The sequence below is a fragment of the Hypomesus transpacificus genome, unplaced genomic scaffold (genome assembly GCF_021917145.1).
Source record: "Hypomesus transpacificus isolate Combined female unplaced genomic scaffold, fHypTra1 scaffold_27, whole genome shotgun sequence".
NCBI classification, from domain to species: Eukaryota; Metazoa; Chordata; class Actinopteri; order Osmeriformes; family Osmeridae; genus Hypomesus; species Hypomesus transpacificus.
In genome coordinates, this window is record NW_025813796.1 from 1,468,822 (window position 1) to 1,490,368 (window position 21,547).

The 21,547-nt window shown below is 47.3% G+C and overlaps 1 protein-coding gene across 2 annotated transcripts in view; it reads left to right on the plus strand.

Moving 5' to 3' along the window:
* dcc (DCC netrin 1 receptor) overlaps nt 1-21,547 on the plus strand; it is a 142,125-nt gene that overhangs the window by 90,946 nt on the left and 29,632 nt on the right. For both annotated transcript variants that reach the window (XM_047014850.1, XM_047014851.1), the window contains exons 8-19: nt 52-208; nt 584-738; nt 1,002-1,150; nt 2,399-2,537; nt 5,343-5,392; nt 12,802-12,943; nt 13,886-13,996; nt 15,048-15,242; nt 17,278-17,373; nt 19,412-19,584; nt 19,871-20,009; nt 20,975-21,082. In XM_047014850.1, coding sequence (XP_046870806.1) covers nt 52-208; nt 584-738; nt 1,002-1,150; nt 2,399-2,537; nt 5,343-5,392; nt 12,802-12,943; nt 13,886-13,996; nt 15,048-15,242; nt 17,278-17,373; nt 19,412-19,584; nt 19,871-20,009; nt 20,975-21,082 — 1,614 coding nt within the window. The remainder of the gene's footprint in view (nt 1-51; nt 209-583; nt 739-1,001; nt 1,151-2,398; nt 2,538-5,342; nt 5,393-12,801; nt 12,944-13,885; nt 13,997-15,047; nt 15,243-17,277; nt 17,374-19,411; nt 19,585-19,870; nt 20,010-20,974; nt 21,083-21,547) is intronic.

Genomic DNA, 21,547 nt, shown 5'->3' on the forward strand with positions numbered 1-21,547 from the left:
CTAGCCCTGTGCCCCCTACTTCTTTGACTTACTCCTCTCCTCCCCCACCAGTTGTCCCCAGCTCAGGCGCCCTCCCCTCCGCTCCCCGTGACGTGGTCCCTGTCCTAGTGTCCAGCCGTTTTGTCCGCCTCAGCTGGAGCTACCCAGAGGAGAGTCGCGGAACCATCCAGACCTACGGAGTCTACTATTCCCAAGAGGGCGTGGACAGGTGGGCTGCCCACACCGACATTCGAAACTAGCGTGGCACTTTGGAGCTAGTCTGTGTCGTAGGTTTTATGTGGTTATTTAGACTTCGTCAGCCACAGAGTCTAAACTCTTTTTGCCTCTTGAGACCCGTCTTCGTTCTAGGAATCCCCACATCTAACTGCCTCCAACGTTGGATTATGTTGTGAAAGCGACAATCACTTAAATGAATTAGGTGTCTTTGATAAAAGTCTGTTCCCGGGGCAAAGCCCGCTCTAGCAAGCGATGGGAGGAGGTGATTTAATCCCACCGGGATTAGGACTGTTTCCTGTGAGGATTACAGGAAGGGATTACATGGTGTTGTCTGGATCTGACTCTGTGTTCCCGGGTGGCGCTCTAGGGAGAGGTCTGTCAACGTGTCTGAACCGGAGAGCCACCACATCACCGTCAGCAACCTGAGGCCCGAGGAGACCTACTCCTTCAGAGTGGTGGCCTACAACGAGAACGGCCCCGGAGACAGCTCAGCGCCCCTCAAACTCACCACAGAGGCTGACTGTGAGTACTGTCTGGACCCCCCCCACCACCCACCCTCTCGCCCTCAGACATTCGGAACAAGGCCCAGCACGTCCCAAAATGTACCGACTCCAATCACACCCCTGGGACAGCCTTCAGATGTCTGGAGCTTGTTCCCAGGCCCGTCACCCTCAACCGAGTGGGCCGATCGAATAGACCCTCTGCGATGTATCTATCCACTCATTTCTTCTCCTCCTCTCCTTGGATGCGTATGGCTGTATGTGTGTGTGTGTGTGTGTGTGCAGTGCAGGTCCCGGGGCCTGTAGAGAACTTCCAAGGGGAGGTCATCTCGCCCAGCACCATACAAACCTCCTGGGACCCTCCTACCCATGCCAATGGCCCCATCCTGGGCTACAGACTGCTGTGGACGGAGACCCCCTCTGGGAAGGAACAGGTCAGTTCCCCCCCATCCCACTGCTAACAGATCTATACCATGAAAAGTCTTGCGAGCAAGAGACAAAAGGCAGATTCCACGTATAGTATTCTGTTGTACCTTTAGTTTTTAACCTGTTGATTTGATTGGTCTGTCCCAGACCAGTTGTTGACAAAAGAAATACCTTGGTTCAACTTGTGCCTATTCTGTCCGTATCTTTCAACTGTCTGTCAGTTTCAACTAGTAATGAAAATCAAAACACTATTTCATATCGAATTGCTATTTCATATAAAATCCCATCCAATAACTGGATATGCTGTCGTTGTTTTTCTGAATAAGATGCACTGTTTTAGTCTCCAGAACTTTTCTTCTTCTTTTTTTAACAGCTCTGCAGTTTAATTCAAGTTTTAAGATTGTATCTACGTTTGAAACATTTACAGCTTTGGTTTGCTTTAGACTCGCAGAGCTCAGGAAGCTCAGGGTCCTCAGTTCTACGGCACCGATGACAGTACATTCATCTACTTTTGACACATTCATTTATATTCCCTCTCTTCTCTCTTGATTATGCAACCAGCTTATGAAAGGAAAACAGACCAACTGGGGAACTCAAAAATAGCATATGGAATCAACCATATCGCCATTAAATAGCATATGTCATCATAAAGAAGCTAGTGGTATCAATTAAAACCCTTTTGAACCCTTTTTGTTTTTCACTTTTCTCCGTGTTGCTTTTTGACTCGAAATGGGCCACGTCGAATTGAAGATAGTCGATGGTCTATTCTTATTGGCTACTGTATTTCGCACGATTGATCCAATAACAGTCTTGGTGTGGGTGCCTGTGAAGTGTTCAGAGGAGGAAGCCTGTTCACCCTCTCCCAGGCTCCCAACCAGCCCTGCCTCTTCACAGCCTTGGAAATAAGGCATGTGGGATCAAATGTGCTGGATATATTTAACCTAAGCCTATTGGTTGGCTCCTGCTGAAGCTCACATCAGTGCAATTATAGAATAAACAAGATGTCTAGAGGTAGTGACAGAAAAGAACAAACAAAACACGGTATGCCACCGAGGTGGCCACTGCCACCCGCTAGTCTGTGATCAAAAGAAAGGTAGAAAAGAACTATTTAATGATAAGGCTTTACTGCCGAAATCCAATGAGTCAGAACTAGTTCCATTAGCTTGACGCATACACTTTATGTGGTCAGACACCATGGGAACCTAATGATGTGTTTGTGACTGCGCTGCTCTGAATCATACTCTCTGCCCCTCAAGAGCTTGGAGGTCAACGGACAGAGCTACAAAATGGAGGGACTCAACAAGTTCACCGAGTACACGGTCCGCGTCGTGGCTGTGAATCGCTACGGCCCCGGGGTCGCCACGGGGAACCTCAGAATCACCACGTTGTCTGATGGTAAGTCTGAGGAAGAAGCTCAGTCTCACATTGGCTAGCTGGGTCGCTGCAAAAGGTCCATATAAGGATTTGTTCGCGGTTTATGACCAGTTCTTGTTGATCCATACACAAAACGTACAGGTACAAGTCAAATTAGTGGTATGACTTTGGAAGGATGGGTTACAAATGATGCTAGAATGTGTTTCTACATTTTGGGGGGATTCAAAGGCTACTTTTCTGCGTCCTTTCAAATGCAATGATTGCTCTGGATAAACAGCCACCCAGTGAAGGAACTTAATCAAGGATTAATGACACAGTTTATTCTTCATTAATAAATGTCTCATTGCATTTGTTACACATGAGCCGTCACCAGTGTATGCTTATTTTCTCCCTAATCAATTTCTCGTGGTGTCACTCAACTCTGACAGCACACATGGCATAATGAAATGGTCTGATTACCTCTCTAGATCCCCCGCCCGTCTTAAAAATCTCCCTCTCTTTCCATCTAAATTCAATTAATCTCGGAGCCAATCCCCTGGGATCGAGGCGGCAGCAGCTCTCGTTCCGATTGGTTGCCCCCCCTCCGCAGAACCTACCTGTGACGCTATGTCGCCCCCTGCGGTAACCTCTCTCGGCCACACGAGGAGCTGCTCGGCGGCGGCGGCGGCGTCAGAACCCCACAAGTGCGACGCTAATAAGCTCGCTCTCTAATAAGCTAGCTCCTTGGTGTGTCTCACCTCAGCAAGTCCCCCCCCTCGCGTCGCTGCTTGCGTCGCACGTAGGTGGGGATTTCAGCGTTGTCGCCGACTTGACTTGAATCACGGCCGGCGTACCTCGGTTCTCCGCGGGAAGGTGAGTGTAAACCATTGGCACTCACACGGAGGATGATCAAAGAGCCGATGGCTCCCTTTGCTCGTATTCTATAAGAGGAAGCGTCAGGCTCTGGTGGAGTCCCACGTGCAGCGTCTATTTCTGGATCCAGTGGGGGCCCCTCCTGACAAACTGTCTACCCCTAATGTTCCCGCAGCTATTGATTTAAGGGGTTAAACTCGGGATTATGTACGACTGTAATTGTCACGGATTCAAACGAGCCATTATCAAGGCCCCACAGCTTGGACGGTCACAGAACAGCCGCTGATGTTTGGTTATTGACTGTGATTCCGGATGTGTCAGAGGAGCAAAGCAGAAAATGTGTCATGTTGGCTTCCTAAAGGGCTGTGTGAAGTTGCAGGAGACTGCGCGTGTTCAGTAGGAAGTATCGCTGTGATCCTTCTAAGTTTGCTTCCCCTCGCCGCTCTCCTGGACTGACATGGGGACAGGGTGTGCCCGGGATGTCACTGTGATGCGCTTGGCACACATCTCTGCCGGTGCCTTCATTTCTTCCCACAAGTCTCTCTGATAAGCTGTCTAAATGCACTTGCCTACGACTGGATTTTTGACAAGGAAGGGGGGGAGGGGGGCGTACACGACACCCCCCACACGATCTGGAAGCTGTAGCGTCGACATTCAGGAGAATTCGACTGGCATCCTGCCGTTTTTATAGATCCATAGTGCCTTCTGGTCCAGCGCGCTACTTTCAGCTTGTTACTCGTGTATTACCACGTCCTGCTCCTCTCCTCTATCTCCTTCTCCTCTTCCCCCTTTTCTCTCTTCGAGTCCTCCCCTCGTACCGCTCTCGTGTGTCGTCAGTGCTCTCTTCTCATCGAGGTGCCAAGACCAGCCTAGGGGGGGTTGCTCCTCCTCACAGCCCCTAAGACTTACTTATCCGCCATACTGTCTCATCGCATTACTTTCAGTGAGGCTAAGAGGCCACAGGAATTTATTGTCTGTCAGCTTCCATTAGCGGCGGCTTGCCGAACGTTTCAAATGAGCCGCAAGAGCAGCCTTTTCCATTTCCCTGCTTAATTAAGGCCCCTTGTGCTGGCTAATGAAATTGTGGGCCTCCGCGACTTTCCTCTTTTACTGCCGGCTTCTCCGAGGTAATTAATGACCTTTCCCCTCCCACACGCCAGTCCACCAGACTGAGCCACAGCGCCAGCACTCTCAGTCCGACGGAAAACCCACCATGTCGACAGTACCCCCACCGCCACCTGTGGACGTTCAACACGGCCACAACCCGAATCAAATTAGACAAGTCGTTTAATCTCCTTGACATCATCGCTGCAGCCCGCCCTTTTTTTCTCCGCGGCAACTAAAATGGGGGAATTGCTGGATTTTCGATTCAACCGTCTGAAGTCCGGACAGGGATTCACAGGCGCGGTTGCCGGGGGTGCGCGGATGCGTCTTGATGTTGGAAAGGTTACCGCGGTAATCTGTCAGTGAGAGGCTTCATATGAAGGGGTCATTTGCATAGACCTGCGTGACGAAGCACCGGTTGAGGTGCCCTTGTCACTGATAAAGATGAAGAGGACAAAGAGGCTCTTTTCTTGTCACAACCTCGTTTATTCTCTCAGTAATGTCAGAAACCCAGCACGTCACATGACCCCCCACCCAACCCTATTTACTTTAACCCAATGACCTTTTGTTCCCCTGACTGGCAGTAAATGTATGACAGTTGATCTTCCTAAAGTCTATCTCCAGAAATGTAATTTGACGATAGATTTTTCAGCGGCTGACAGTGTGTTAATCGAGTTAGGCCTGATTTCAACTGTGTCTCAGTTAGCTCGCCGACCTACCGCCAGCCAGATTGATCGTGTCGCTGTAGTAAGAAGTGGTTCAAAATGTAACCTCGTTTCATGAATTGCCGATATGTCGGGTGTGTGACATGCTAATCCGATGTACCGTCCATGTTTGATTTCGTTTCCTGTTCTGTGTTTCCCTCCGCAGTGCCCAGCGCCCCTCCTCAGAACATCTCCGTGGAAGTGGTCCTCTCGAGAGTGAGTACGGTTACGGCAAATCAATTGTTTCATGTGGAAGACAGAGAGCGCTGTCTGTAGGCCCAGCAGACGCTCCAATGTGGACGCTCGGGGGGGGGGATTAAACATGGCGCCCCTTTGCTCCGTTCCCTCCAACCCCCCGTGAAAAACAACCGCCCCAAAGTCTCATAAGTGGAATGAGACTCTTCACCTCACCAGACAAGACCGCGAACGCCCGATTGAACACGTCCCGGAACATCCGGTGATCCGCCCGCCGTGTTTGCGCCAGAGCCGGTCCGCCGAGAGGCGGCGGTTCAGTGCAGGTCAGTGGCGCTGGTTCAGAGGTGCTCCCGGAAAGGCTGCTTGTGGTGAAGGAGCATCCCTTTGGGGGATTCTCCTGAGCGTGGCTGGTTTGGCCCAATTCGTCTCCCCGCTCTTTGAAACTGACGCACAGTGACAGGGGCATGGACGAAGGATGTGACCACGGGACACTCCCGACTTCTACATCTTTTTGACATATTTTTCAAGTAGTCTGATTTTTTTATTAACCTGGGCGCCGGTTAGTTCAGGATGGTGTGTGTTTGTGTCGTTTTGTGTGTGCGTGCGTGGAAAGATAAGGCAACTCTGCAGATCATTCTGAACCCATCACGATGACGGGATCGGCAGGAGGTCACCATCCGAAAGACACGCCTCTTTGGTATGTGCGTGATTAATCCGAGGGAAAGGGCACCTGTGCCTGACCATGTCTATCTCGAAACGAGCAATTGAAAGGGATCAAAGTAATGATGGTAGTGTGTCCATAGATGGTTGGTAAAATGCTCTCTCGGACAGGATTGTCTTCTTAGAAGATGAAGCCTTCGGATATGGCGAGGTTGTGCCCTCTCGACGGATGACCCCGTAATAGGATGACGGTTGAATCCATCTTAACACCTTGTGTGTGCAAAAAAGAAGGGATTAAACCAGATTATCTCTTCATTCTTTTGAGCATCCTCAATTCTGGTCACATTGTAGACCACCAATCTCCCTGATGTTACACAGACATTCGTCCACACCAACAGAACATTTTGTGAGAGATTAAAAGGGATGTCTTTAAATAGAAAGTAATTTTGAGGAAACTTTTTTGGTCAGTCAGAATTAAGAGGTCCTAAAGAGATTACACTTGTAATGTGTGTTCAATTATCTCCAGGGTAAGGTTGGAGATTCAGGATTTATATGGGGCCTGACTGAGGCATATGAACCTATTATGGGATGTCCTTCAGTGATGGATGACTGAGAAGCCCAGACGAGTTGCTCTTCACTTGCCTACTTCCTCTTGGTAGAAGCTCTATCTCTGGTTTCCCTCTATTGTAGCAGCAATACGCCTTCTAAGAAAGAGAAGGAGCAGCTAAAAAGTAGCTTTAGATTATTTTTTTCCCCCCTTCAGAAATGGAAAGTTATAATTTCTCTTTAAAGGAGTGGAGCGTTGGCAAGGCCGGTAGGCAATGTGGTGCACTTCACTAGGTTAACCTATTTCCATTCCTTAAGAGGCTGTTGTACAGGACGGTCCCTGGAATAAGATGTATGTCTTCTCTAAAACTTAATTTAAGGGAACTTGTGGATAGGCAAGATGGATGAGGACCAGGGCCAGCCATGGCTCGGCCGTGTGCTCCGCTCTGGAGCAACTTACAGTATACTTGGAATGTGACTGCTCGCTCTTGCTCTCTCGCTCTCTTTCTGTCTCTCTGTTTCTCTTTTTTTCTCTCTCTTTGGGTCATGGGAACTCACGACTATTTAAAACACGGAATTACCATAATTAGAGTAGTTTAGTTTTGCCAAATAATATGATGATGTATGGCTTCAGATTTAAGTCCATGATTGAAAGTTTAGAAACGATGTGTGTATAGCAAGTCATTGTTGTGGAGAAATAAATATCAACTTAACATTTGGCCTCTCCATTTAGCACAACTGTTAGCACAATATCCTTATTCCTTATCCTTGTTTAGAATAATACACACCGTTGGTATTTGGATATGCAAATAAAAACAATGAAGGAGACTAATTCTGATTGGCGTGCATTTCTAGTTAACACATACATGCAGCCATTATTTTAACCTCAGTGCTTGCCTCAATAATGCATTGGTTGCTGTGATATTGCTTTGAAATTGTTTTTGTGCTAATACATATGTTACTGTAGTTTTACCATGGGGAGCTAAAAACATGAACATGGTGGCATTAGTATACTTGTGTTCTTATATATACAGTATATATATATAATGCTATTTATAACTGTGTCTTAATACTAATAATTCACCATAGCTGAAGGTCAAATACATTACCAAGTGTTCCATTGCACACACACACATGCACACACAAACACACGCATCCTGCAGCAGCCTGGCAGAACAGGTGATGCATGTGGGATTTAGAAACAAACACACGCTAGCTGTTCAGTATGTGATTGCTTAGCGCACCCAGAGGACACAGGCAAACAATCTTCAGATTGGATTTCGTTTTTTGTTTTTTTTCCTCTCGTGGATCTGTTTACTCACCTGCATCTGTGTGCGTCCGTCGGTGTGTCTGTGTGCCAGACAGCGTGCGCGTGTGCGTGTCATGTTTGCGCACGCGTGGCATCGCGACGTCGGAGAGGAGGTCACAAGCCCATTTTTCCGTGTGCGTTTGATTTCCATGAGTGCCTGGCAGTGGAATCAAGCCGCTCCCAGTCCCTTTAAAGCCGTTCCTCCACCATAACAGTCCCCCTCACTCCTCACTCCATCGCGTTCCTCTCTAGAGGACATTTTCCAGACAAGGACCATTTTCATTCAGGGGGAGGTGAGCGCTATCAGCCGACCGCTGAAAGGCCCTCATGACGGAAGCTTTTGCTGTTCATATGCGCTGCCAATCTACACATTACATTTACATTTATATGTAGTCATTTAGCAGACGCTCTTATCCAGAGCGACTTACAGTAAGTACAGGGACATTCCCCCGAGGCAAGTAGGGTGAGGTGCCTTGCCCAAGGACACAACGTCATTATGCACGGCAGAGAATCGACCCGGCAACCTTCTGATTACTAGCCCGACTCCCTCACCGCTCAGCCATCTGACTCCCTGATAGCGTGCATCGTAGGAATTGGTGTTTGCTGTCTGGAGCGTCCTAAATTAAACTAAGTTGTGCTTTCTGCTTTAGTTAGAAAAACGATAGTTCCGGTTCATTCGTTAATATCGGTCCCTGCCATAGGGTCCTTCAGGGCAGTTTTATGGATGTAGTTTTAGGCTTCTTGTTCTAAAACTGTTGACAACATCCCAAGTCTTTTCCTTGGGCGTACAGCCAAGGAATCAATGAGGAACCTACGCTGAAATTTGTTTTGGAAATAAATGTAAAGTTCACGAAAACACGAATGAAGGATGGCTATGACTGCAATGAGCAAGAGAAACATCAGCATTTTTCACTGGATAATTAGAATGTCGGTTTCGGCATCATTTCTCTCTGAGGATAGGAGGATGTCGTTAGTGTCTGATATGGTGGCTGTACCGACAGTGACTGATTGACTGCCGTACTCAGGCATATCAACTACCGTAGCATGCAGAGAAACACTAAAGAGTGTGTCACATAAACATCCTGTCCAATCAAAACACATATCCCGTTAAAGACAAGATGATGTACTGCTTTATACCACGGAGGTGACACCCAGTACTGTACATTCATATTTAACATGACACTTTGATATCAATATTCATTCCCCCCCCACCCCAACATGTAATAGCACAGTGGCAGGCATAGTACATACTGTCCAGTAGTCCGTATGTCCAGAACAGTAGACATTGTTACACAGACATCAACAGAACAAGACTATTGATTGAACAAGATGCCAGGAGGAGCCCAGTAAAGTACTGGAGACCAAAATAGAACAGATTCATGTTCCCTGTTGTTGCTTTTTGTGATGTTTTATAAGGCTGAGAAGCCAGAACACACATATAAGGACTATTGACTTGATATTCAAAGGCTCCGTCCTGTGAAGTTAGCACAGGACAGAAGGCGTGAGAGGAGAATGAGGGATTCGAGGGATGTAACATGGTTGTCGGGGTACGGGCCTATTCTTTTGCTAATAATAGAGGGGCATGAAAGCATGAAAAGAGTCGAGAAAGGGCTTACATTTGCCGGGGTGACATTTGTCAGCTTGAAAACGGGTGTTCAATCCAGAACCTTCCTGACTCTTTGAACAAAAGCTTACACGCCGGCGCTACTCCACGCCGAGCCTGCTGGTCAAACAAAGACGCGTTGAGAATGGATTGCGTCCCTAACTCTTATTGGCAAACACTATTGCTTGTTGTTATTGAGCGGGCTCCACTTTGATTCTACCTCACTAACTACGAGGTGCAGTGTGTTGTTCCCGATACAACTCAGGTGGAGTCTGAATCCTTTTATCTGCACCCTTCGGGGGGTTTGTCGGTCAGCACTGTAACAAAGCGGACCATGCAACTGAATACGTTCGCTCTCAGGATAAAGAGAGGACCCGCTTTGACCTCACTAGGGGACACAAGGAGGTCCGTGGGGATCGGGGGGGGGGGGGGGGGGGGGGGGGTTGTGATTGTCTGTCTCAGGTTGTCTGGCGCGGCTGTCAAGACCGACAGCAGCAGGTGTGCGTCCGAGGTGTGAAGGCTCTCCACTCCCAACCTTTCACACATCTGCGTGTGTCTTGTCTGTCTGTGTCCATTGTTTCGTTTTTCAGCATTTAACCAGAGGCCCAAAGCTAGATTATTTTTTGGGGTTAAACCTTAAACAAAATTTAGAACGCAACCCCAGGGCAATTACTGTAGGCCTCGCTGTCTTTGTTTTTGGGTTATGTAGATCTTTTTTTTCTCTACTCATGAATTATTCAGCATTCTTCGATTTGTGTTTGCACTTGGCACTTCCCAATGGCACAACCATATTTAATATCTAGTCTCTGGACTGGTAGACTGTCAAGTTCTCCTTAGAGACAAGAGGAATGAAAGCCGCATTCATTTGAGTGTAAATAGAATTGCCAAGTCTTTCTTAAATTGTGATCAGATCTCAGATGTTGTTTATTCATATTGCCTTTGCCAAAGCTCCCATTAAAGTATGATAGAAACAACCATTTAAATCTTAAATGGGGCCATGACTTTATGTAGCCCTTCCGCTTGCAAGGTCAACTGGATTTGAATACAAATGTGTATTGGGATGGGATTTACTCCTCAGTACCTACCTGCACCGGCAAGATAAATAAAATGTGAATACAAACAGCACTAAGGCTCAAATAAAATCAAACTGACAGCAAGGGGAAATGAGTCTCATTTATTTTAGCAGGTCAGTTAAACCAACTGATCGTTAGAAAGTCGAATGCTGTCAAACGTGGAGACCCCCTGGAAATCTTTGGGGGGCTACAATACGTAACAAACGTTTATATACCCGTGACATCTTTGATTCATAGGGGTCTATTTTGACTTAGTAGACGTTTTTATTCTAACTTTGTAACTTCACAGTAGTACAGTGCATAAGAAAATCAACTGAATTGAATGTCTGATCGCTACATGATTTGGAGTACTGCTGGGTTCTGCGTTTCCTTCTCTCAATTATGCTTGTAGTGCAGGCTTTACGCATCGGGTAAATTACTATGCAGAGAAGCGTCTGGTTAAAACGGCTTCTTTGCTTGTGTTTTCACTCTGCATGACTGTGCCAGAATGGGACTGACTTATATTGTACACTGCAGATTTCTCCTGGCCTTAGAGGTATAATTAGCGCTATAATATCGACGCCAAAGGACTCTTAAGGCTTCCATCTTAATCGCCACCGTGCCACCCGTCCAAACTCGTGGGGGTCCCAGGGAGCTACGGCTCAGGATCCCTCCACCGCAATCAAGCCTGTTGTAATCAATTAAGATTATGGGCAAAACGGGGAACAGGTGCCCGTAAATGTTAATGAATTCGTCTGTATCCATTTGGGTGACACCAGTAGAATATTTAAACACGGGTTTAACCCAGCAGATGCCTGAATATGATGAGATGCAAACGGGAGGCATCCGAGTGCGATCTTATGTGGCTCGCACGTTTACGGAATTGTACCGCGGTAGCGAGAAAGTACACGGCGACGCGGTGTCGTGGGTGGAGGAGCAGCGGGGGTCACGTAGAGCGCTACGTATGCTATCGCTCTCGAAGGCGAACGCTTCCGTAAATGGCTGTGCAGACCGACAGTCAAAAAGACCAACAGGCTGTTTCTCCCCGCGCTCACGTCCAGCCCAGCATGTCACGAGCGGAAATGCAACCTGGGTGATGGAGGAGGTGCAGATAAATCAGGTTGGACGCCACGCACTGGCGGCGGCGTCGCGTGCATTTTAATTGGTTTATTTGCATGTTAACAGGCTCCTCTCCCCTCTGCAGATGCCATGCCTAGCCCCCACGAGTCAGGCAGGCAGGCAGCTGGCACGAGGCAGGGCCGTTACTGAGTCGATGTGACAGTGGCTAAACGCTCGGTAGCATTCCTGCGTGTCTCGCTCCTTTACCGCCACCCGAGTCCATCACCGTCCTCGCTGCGTACGAGCCTCTCAAAGGTTAATTAATCAGAGCTGGTGTGTCTGGGGGGCTAGGGAAGACCAGCGACAAGATGATAGGAGTGGGAAGCATTGTTTTGACACATGTGAAGATCCGCAGTTGTTGTTGTTTTATCCTTTTTAGTGACCTTTACACTGTGAAGAGAGCGGCGGTGGGGCGTCAGAGACAAATTAAAAAAGCGGTTCTGTATCGGCAGTCCTGAGAGAAACCTTGTTAAATCAATTAATGTTCCCCGAATCCATGAAATGCCATCATTCTGCATGATTAAAGACATGCATGTAAATTGTGCCTCTCAAATATGATTGAAATTTTAATTCATTTGTTTTTTTTGGCATTTGGATTTTTCCCGACCTGGTGCTGTAAAGTAATGTCAACTAGGTGGTCACAGGCAGTATAGTGTTTCCAAAGCTACATCGTTGCATAGCAATGAGAGTTCCCTGTATAACAGCAGGCAAATAAACAATGTACCTGTGAAATCTGTTTCTTTGTGGAGTTGGTAAACTGGGAAGTTAATTTTGAGCATAACACAGAGGCGCATAGCATGTTTAACTACCATTATGGAGCTGCCATAATCCCTAATTGGTTTTTGTCCAATTCAGACCTGTTCCTAGAGATAATGAAACGTTGTTACACTCTAATCTCTTTTCCAGTGTGTAATATAGTTTGGCGGGTTCGATAATCTGGTTTGGGGATCCAAAATTAAACTGAACTTGCCTAACAGAATCAAGCCTCATGATTGTCTCAGACAATTGCCAATTGTGTATCTCCACTCACAGCCCTTTACACATTGTCTTATTAGAATCAAATCGCTATTGTTTTCCCTTTCCTATTCATATTCTGTGTAAATCATTGGCTGTGACTGATGGTGTGTGTTGTGTGTGGCAGAGTATTAAGGTAAGCTGGCAGCCTCCACCCCCCAACACCCAGAACGGCTTCATCACTGGATACAAGATCCGTCTGCGGAAGACTGGTCGCCGTGGAGACCAGGAAGCCATCGAACCCAACAATTTCTGGTACCTGTTCACAGGTGAGGTGGGCCCTCCCATACTGGTTATCTCCCACAATCTCTGTCCTGGTTGGCTCAAATCTGTTTTGCAGCTGGCAAAGCAAAATCTTCAGTCACCAGAATGAGAGAGAGGAAGAGTCATGAATAATTTATTGTCTGTTTGACAATGCAAGTGAATGTGTCATCGGAAGCAAGGGATGTTGTGATGATTACAGGTTCACATTCTGAGCAACGAGATATTGCGTGTTTTCATTATTTACAATTGCATTCGTTTTCAATTGAGCACACTGGCTCTCGAAACCATGTTGTTTCACTATTCCGCTCGAAAGAGAAAGACTGTATGAAAACTATAGTGTTTATTCTGTGGGACAGGTTAATTCTACAGACTATGTCTTTGCCCTTGAGGCTTCCTGGAGAAGGGTGGGCTTCCCAACCTAGATGGGTGTTCATTGTAGTGCCAGAAGGTATTATTTCAATTTCATTGCTGAATTTGAAGGAATATGATATTCATTTTCATTATTTTTCAGTGATGACTATCTTGATCCCTCCCCAGTCTTAGGGGATTCATTTCACACAGGCAGGCGTGTGTGCTGTACTAATCCTATCCGTACCTTTGGGAACGTCTAGGCTGGTTGTCGACAATAATAATGCCTTTGTCTTCAAATAGAGACTGGAAATATCTTCTGTTATGATGAAATCCCCAAACTAACCTGTTAATATGGAGTTAAATATACAGCTTTATGTATCGCATACTGATATAAGAAAGACACATGGTAGACTGCACTGTATTCACCCTGTACTGTTGGTAATTTGGCCGTGGGACAGATTCTGGCCAAGGGTTTATCATGGTGGTGTTTTCCAGTACAGCAACATCCCCAGACCTAACATCTGTTTATATTTTGCTTGTCAAAAAGCCTTTTGGCATCGCTTACATGTGTTCTGACCTCATCCTTGTCGCCTCAGGCCTGGAGAAAGGCAGCCAGTACAGCTTCCAAGTGGCAGCCATGACGACCAACGGCACGGGCACGGCCAGCGAGTGGTTCACCGCCGAGACGCCGGAGAATGACCTTGATGGTGAGAGAAAACACACGTCACATGTCTGCCCTCTCTCTCCCTCTCTCTCTCTCTCTCTCTCTCTCTCTCTCTCTCTCTCTCTCTCTCTCTCTCTCTCTCTCTCTCTCTCTCTCTCTGTCTCTATGTGTCTCTCCCTCTCTCTCTGTGTCTCTCTGTCTCTCTCTGTCTCTCTCTCTTTGCCTCTCTCTCTCTGTCTCTCTTCCCTCTCCCTTCAAGCACCCCAGTCCCTCCCGCATTCCCCAAAGCCTCCCATTTCAACACGACCATCCGTCTCTATGTGGCCTCTGAATGAGATGCTTAAATATTTATGGTGTGGAGAAACCAAAGGTATTTGTATGCAGTTTTTACAGATTGGGGTATCGTACTAATAAATGCTCCGCATCCTCTCTCTAGTCTCCCAGGGAAGGCAGTTTGATGTGGTTGGTGTGTGTGTGTGTGTGTGCGTGCGTGCGTGCGCTCTCGTGTTTGTGTTTGTGTGTTCTTGTGTTTGTTAGAAAGAGTGAGAAAGAGAGGATGAGAGATTGAAAATCAAGGCTCAATGTGAATACTGTATGCACCAGCTGTCTGAGATGACTCCCAGCTTGCTAGTTCAGGGCGACGCTGTATTGGCTTGCTGGCAACCTGGTAGCTCTCTGAGCACATAATGGCTGGTTGTGACGGCACTTTGTGCCAGTTTAAAAGCATTTCATTTGGTTTCCTATGAATTATACATGGCATGGCCATCCAGACCGAGATTTGGCAGGGAGGCAATTAGGAAGAAACGTTTCTAAAAGGTAATACGTCGAGCCAACCGTCAAGATAAGAAAGAAATCCATCCAGCATATGCATTTTGAAGATAGCACCGGACGCACTGCAATTCTAATGGGTTATCACTCCATAGTCTTTTGTGAACCCCCTATTCCCAGAGGAGAGGGGAAAGAAGTCATTCGTAGAAGCCACGAACTGTCACTTCGAATTAGAAGTCCTTTCTGGAATGCCCAATGAAGCCTTCTTAGACATTGGTTCTGCCCAGTAGACTTGAAGCCTCCCTCTTGTTTTCCGGCGGTTTCAGAGAGTCAAGTTCCCAACCAGCCCAGTTCCCTCCACGTGCGACCCCTCCCCAGCAGCATCATCATGAGCTGGACCCCGCCCCTCAACCCCAACATCCTGGTACGGGGCTACATCATTGGCTACGGCGTGGGAAGCCCCTACGCAGAGACTGTCAGGGTGGACAGCAAGCAGCGCTACTACTCCATTGAAAACCTGGGTGAGTTCTCTCTCTCTCTCTTTCTCTCTCTCTCACTGCCCTTCCAGTGAACCTGCATGGCAGCTGGAAGAAAAGATACTGACAGAAAACAGGTCTCATGGAGTCCGAGTCTATGAAGGTCAAGGAACCTGCTGCCTGCTTCTCACTGCAACGATGGGTTATGGTGGGGGCGTTTTGAGAATCTTTGGTGGTTTTCAGGTATTGGTCATGGATAAACACTACAGGTACTTAACCGTTTTTTTTTTTTTTTTCCCTTTGCTGTACAACACACTGGGGTGTGATGTTTGGATAACGTTCCGTACAATCGTGCAGACTGAGAGACTGTACAATTAGTAAAGGGCACAATATAATATCTAGAGGCTTGAAAAGAGGCACAGAAGACGAATACAATTCTTATAATGAATTAATAAAATGATCATGAACCACACTCACAAATTATATACCAGGCTACGTTCTCATTATTTTAGCATTGCTCATATCTTTTTCTTTTTCTATGGTTAGCAACTCCAATAAATTTTTTTACACAAAGACTGGTTCTTAAAAAACAAACATGTACTGTGTTATGTTAATTCCGTCGCATTTTTTTTGAAGCATTTAATTATGATTCATTATTTAAAGGGATGTAATAACAAAACACTTGAGGTGGAAAAAAAAAGCATCAACAATTTGCATGAGAAAGGAGACAATAACAAATCTGAGGATTTTAATATGCAACGGAGGTCCCCTCCTAAATTCTATAATGGATACATAATGAGAAATGCAGCTGTTACTCACGACATGTATGTAAACACAATGCCTTATTTATGCTATCATTTATGCCCGCGTTTGTCATATCTTAACAGAAGCCATGTATATAAACTAACTGACTGTTTAAACAATCCGGTTTTCTGTCCACTATCCATGCAGCAAATCATCAGAGCAGCAATCTAGTCAGACATAGTTTCCTCAGCAGGGTGCATGTGACAGGATAGTGACAGAGATACCGTAGTACGATACTACTTGTTCAGTTTTCCAGGGAACATTGCCGTTCTTATCTCCGACGTGCTTATTCCGAAGGATTTATCCTGTTTCTACACCTGCTCTGACAAACCGACTGTGTCCCCATCAATATTAAAATGGAATCCGACGCCAGTTGCCATGGTTTCCGTATCGAAGGTCCTGTAGGTAAGGAGAGCCTTAAATCAAGAAGGTTCCTTCCGTTGTTCCGTGAGGGAATTTGATTTAGACCGACAGAAACCTCTGGAAGGTCCCGTCCATCAATACGCCAATCAATTTAGCTTAGTGTTATAGGAAGTTCCCCCTCTCTCTCAAGGCTTTGAATCCTCTGGGGTGCAATGCTTATTGACGAGGCTCAAGTAATAAGAGAGACAGTAGGATTCTCCATGGTGCTGTCAACCCACTGTCCGCCTTACACATAGAAACACCTAAGTAGTACACATAGGAATAGTGTATGCAATACACATAGGACCAGCTGTGATGCGAAATGACTGCCACTACGTATTGAAATGAACATGGCCATTATTTAATCGGTCCTATTAGCGATTCTAAGCATTATTTTTAAGAAGCATCTGTCAAAGACGGCAGTTGAAAACGTTGCCGTGACGACATACAGCTCTGGAAAAAAATGGAGAGACCACTGCACTTCTTTTTCTCAAAATGTGTTTTTTTTTTTTTGAGAAGGACAAGTTGGAGTGAGGAACTGAAGGGTACAATTTAAGAGGCCACTGCCAATGTTACCCTTCTGTTCTTCCCTCAAAATATCCAGAGCTGTACCGCCTAAGTAAGTAAAGCTGCTATTAGGATTCCTGTGTCGTTTGGCAAACATCGTTGAGAGACCGGAAGCTGTGACCTGCAGCCCAGCAAAAAAGTATCTTCGAACCAACAGCATTCTCCCCTGTGTTTGAATGCTTTGTCCTGCACTGTCAGGTTTTTCCTGTGGCATTCCTGCGAGCACACGACTACTGCTGTGGTTCGTGGGGCTCTCCGAGGGCCTGGTCTATTACTGTAACCTTGAATCTGGATGTTGTTCCCACAGAACCCAGCTCCCACTATGTCATCTCCCTGAAGGCCTTCAACAACGCCGGGGAAGGGGTGCCACTCTATGAGAGCGCTGTCACAAGGTCCATCACAGGTACGTCGCACGCCGACACACACCGTGGGAGGTATCCCACATCTGCCCCCCCCACGCGCGTGTTAGAGCTTGAGTCAACGAGGTGAGATTTTGTTCGAGAAGCGCTGCGCAGCAAATGTGTACTGATCTGAGTGCCGATCTGAACCAGATGAGGCCTCGTGATTGTTGATCACCGAATATATGCTGGTGTGGAAAAGGACAAAGGCGGTGTGTGCAAGAGTGCTAACTACGTAGCTTGACACATCAGCAGGGAGGAAATAGAGAGAGAGAGAGAGAGAGAGAGAGAGAGAGAGAGAAAGAGAGAGAAAGAAAGAAAGAGCGAAAGAGAAACCAGCACAGATTTGTGTACTTCTTCCAAGTCATATCACAGCATCTCACTGGCAGCCACCACTGTGCTGCGCACGCTCTTGATGTCACTCACACAGAAAGCCAGCTTTAATTGGCTGGTTTGTTCTTTTGGAAATTCACGCAGCTGTGCACTCACACGCTTTTACTATGTGATTTCCACCAAGCTTTGGAAGTTTCCTTTGACACAACAAAACACTCTTTTCTCGAGGTACCCCACTGTGTTGGTCACTCTGCGCCCCACTTCCACACCGCACAATGCCGTTTCACCGCCCCTACTTGACTCGATAGCTCCTTTAGCCCAGAAAATCGCACACTGTCCGCACGCCTCCATGATTAATTGGATGACACAAATGGACTGTGTCCACGCGGGGCTACAACACCGTTTAAATGTTGAATGTCGGGGGGGCGGTACAGTACATGACATTCCCTACAAGGTCACAGCCAGTAACACCAAACCCCCGGAGGGCTAACTACAACCCTCTGACCACCGTCTCTCCCCCCCTCAATCTCTCAGGAAATCGAGCTCAATGGAGAGCCGCCACCTGTATTGCTGAGACATATTCATCATTTAACGCTGGGCCCCATCTTTTACGACCGGCATTAAAACGGCCTGTTAAAGGCATGCCAATAGACACTGCAGGAGAAATATATTCCCATCCCTGCTCTGACTATTTAATCTTGTTGCTGCAATGCTGTGGGGAGAAGGGGGTGGGGGGGGGGGGTGGATAGCACCTCTCAAAAGCCGCATCTTCACCACAAGCCCTTAATCCAACTGTGAAAATGTAGATAGCTGAGTTTCCGCATTACTGTCAGCCCAAACAAGACGTATTGTTGACTTCTTCAGTTCTGTCTTGGTTCTCGATCAGTATTCTAAAAGGAGGTCCCGAGTTGCATCGATGAGGGGATATCTGGGCTATTATTATCGTTACGAAAGAAAGAGCCACGTTCATCTTCTCTCTTGGCTCGGCGGAGTACATCTGTTTCTGTTCTGTAACATGCATACGGAACATTGATTCACGTGTCAGTTCTGAGACACGTGGTGCTCAGCCTGTCTATCTGTCTCGACCTCCTCTACTGAGAATAGATCTGAAATGGTAAAAAGCGAAACATTTTCCTGGCTTTGGGCCTTACTTAAACATCCCGTTTGGCCACTCTCGAAATCTCGATCAAATAATGAGTTAACAAATAGGATTTACAGTGCAAGAAATGGTTTTAGAATCATTTCTAAAAGACAGGCACAACTTGCACGTCAGTTACGAAGTGATTTTTCTGTGGCCACTAACAACCTGTTTTCTCTCCTCCTAGGTGTGGATGTAGTAGAAACTGGTAGTCTATACTATCTGCTAGCCCCCTTGTTAGAATCACCACCTGCTGTATCTAGAGTAATTACTACTGTCTTCTTACTGCTTGTATTTCCCTTTCTTTCTCTTTGTCACTCTGATCCATCAATTATCCATGTTCCTCTCCTCACTGCAAACCCTCCTTGTCATCTCCCTATCGCATGGTCCCCTCCTGGCCGGCTCGTCTACACTTGAAAATGTGCTCGATTTTTACATTCTTCTTCATCGTTTGTGGGAATGCGTGCGCGTGCGGGGCATGTTTGTCTGTTTTTTTGCGAATCCAGATCCCATCGACCCATCAGACGACGATTTGTTCCATTTGTTTGATAAATATCCCACTCCCATGCCAGATACCTCCACCCCCATGATCCCTCCAGTAGGTGTCCAAGCCGTGGCTCTCACGCCCGACTCGGTGAGGGTCAGCTGGGCCGACAACTCCATGTCCAAGAACCAGAAATCGACGGAGGTGCGCTACTACTCTGTCAAGTGGAAAACCAGCTACTCCACCAGCGGGAAGTTCAAGGTGAGACGCTCGGAAGGGCGCCTGTTTGTTTTGGCGTCACGACTGTGCTGTTATATTTGTTGACCTACATTCCCCCGCTTGATGATTCTCCTCTCACGGCTCAGATTGTGACAAGCGAGAACAGCAATGTCCTCGGGCGCTGAGTCACGTAAATAATGCGCTCGCTCATTAAAAGCCCTTGTTTTTTTTTAACCTTGGTTTTGTCCTCCCTTCCCGTGTCCTCTTCTGACGTGACACTTTTTGACGCTACCTGTTTCGGTTTTCTTTCCCCCCCCCCCCGACCCAGTCGGCAGACACCACCGCTCTGAGCCACACCGTCACAGGCCTCAAGCCCAACACAATGTACGAGTTTGCCGTCATGGTGACCAAAGGGCGCAAGTCCAGCACGTGGAGCATGACGGCGCACGCAACGACGTACGAAGCAGGTGAGCACCCCGGCGAATCGGAGCCGAGCCTTGGGATGTTCGGCTCCGCCAACCCCTCGTTTCATCTCCTGCGAGGATTTGTTTGTGTGCGCTTCCCGGTGTTCTAATTACAGCCATGAGATCTTGTCGAACGCCTTCAAATCACTGCATTATTCATTCAGCGGTCAGCGTTCGAATACATTGACATTCAAACGGTGGGACTTCATAATCCTCCTAACTGTTTGGGCTCCTATGACGAAGGGAATTGTTTCCAGAGTCGCAGGTTTCCTCCACGCAACCTCCGACCCTCGTTTCCTAATTACAACAACATGCTAATGGCCAGATTGGCTCTGGGGATCATAGTCAGCAGAGTAATCATCTCTGTCGCCAGCCTTCATTATGAAGAATGTGCTGGTAGTTAGATAAACACTCTCCCCTGAACCCCCCCCCCCCACACACACACACACACACACAGGTAATCACTCACAATTAGCCAGCCCACCATAGTTGCCTTTGAGAAATTTGTTTGGATCTGTTCGACTGGTGATTGTTCTTTTTTTTTGCAGAGAAACACACAGGAAAACGTGAAATGTATTCGTGAGACAGAAATAAACAGAAACTTTGTTTGATAGAAGAATAAAGGTCTCTCTCATGTGGTTTATTGAAAATATCTTATTTCCTGTTGTACAACCAACAAGGCAGTGTTTTGTTGTGTTTGATGTTCAATTCCTCTTCACTTTTATATATTTAGTAAACAGTTCACAACACATAAAGAATTAATCAAACAAGATGATTCTAGAAGAATTTTTTGGGACCATCCGAGACTGAACTTAGAGGGATTTTTGTCTTAACTAAAACTCCATTGGGCAGTGACTGATAAAGCCGTTACTGCAGTTCTGCGTAAATTGGATTGATGTGACTTTTTGGATATTTCTACACCACCCTTCCTCCTCCTCCCCCCCCCCCCCCCCACACCTGACTGACAGCACCCAGCTCCGCCCCCAAGGACCTGACGGTGATCAGTCGCGAGGGGCGACCACGGACCATTCTCATCAGCTGGCAGCCCCCCATGGAGGCCAACGGACGCATCACAGGTAACGAGTTTCGCTCTGCAAACGATGCACCTCGGTCAGGAAGCGGGGGGCTGTGTTCACGTCGCCGTGGGCTGACCATCGAGACCACCCCCCCCCCCCCTTTTTAAACCCCGTTCTGAAAACGTGGGTGGCCTATAGCTCCCCCATCGATCCCCCCCCCCCCCGCCCCATTATTTTTCCACCCACTTGTAATCAGCTCCTGTGTGGTCTCAGGACTAGCCTGTCTCTCCCCCCCCTTTCCTCCCCTCTCCCATACGTACCTGTTTCATTGCTCCCCTCCCTCCCCTCCACCCCCCCCCCCCCCCTCGGCTCCTAGATGACCCAGGTAGTAAATCTGTCCGGGCTAACGACCGTGCTCTGACTTCTGCAGTGGTCCTATGGGGCCGGTGCTAGCGCTCCCCGCGGAGCCCTGCGCCTGGATACAGTTACCGTCGCCACAATCAACCGTGTGGGAACAAAAGTCTA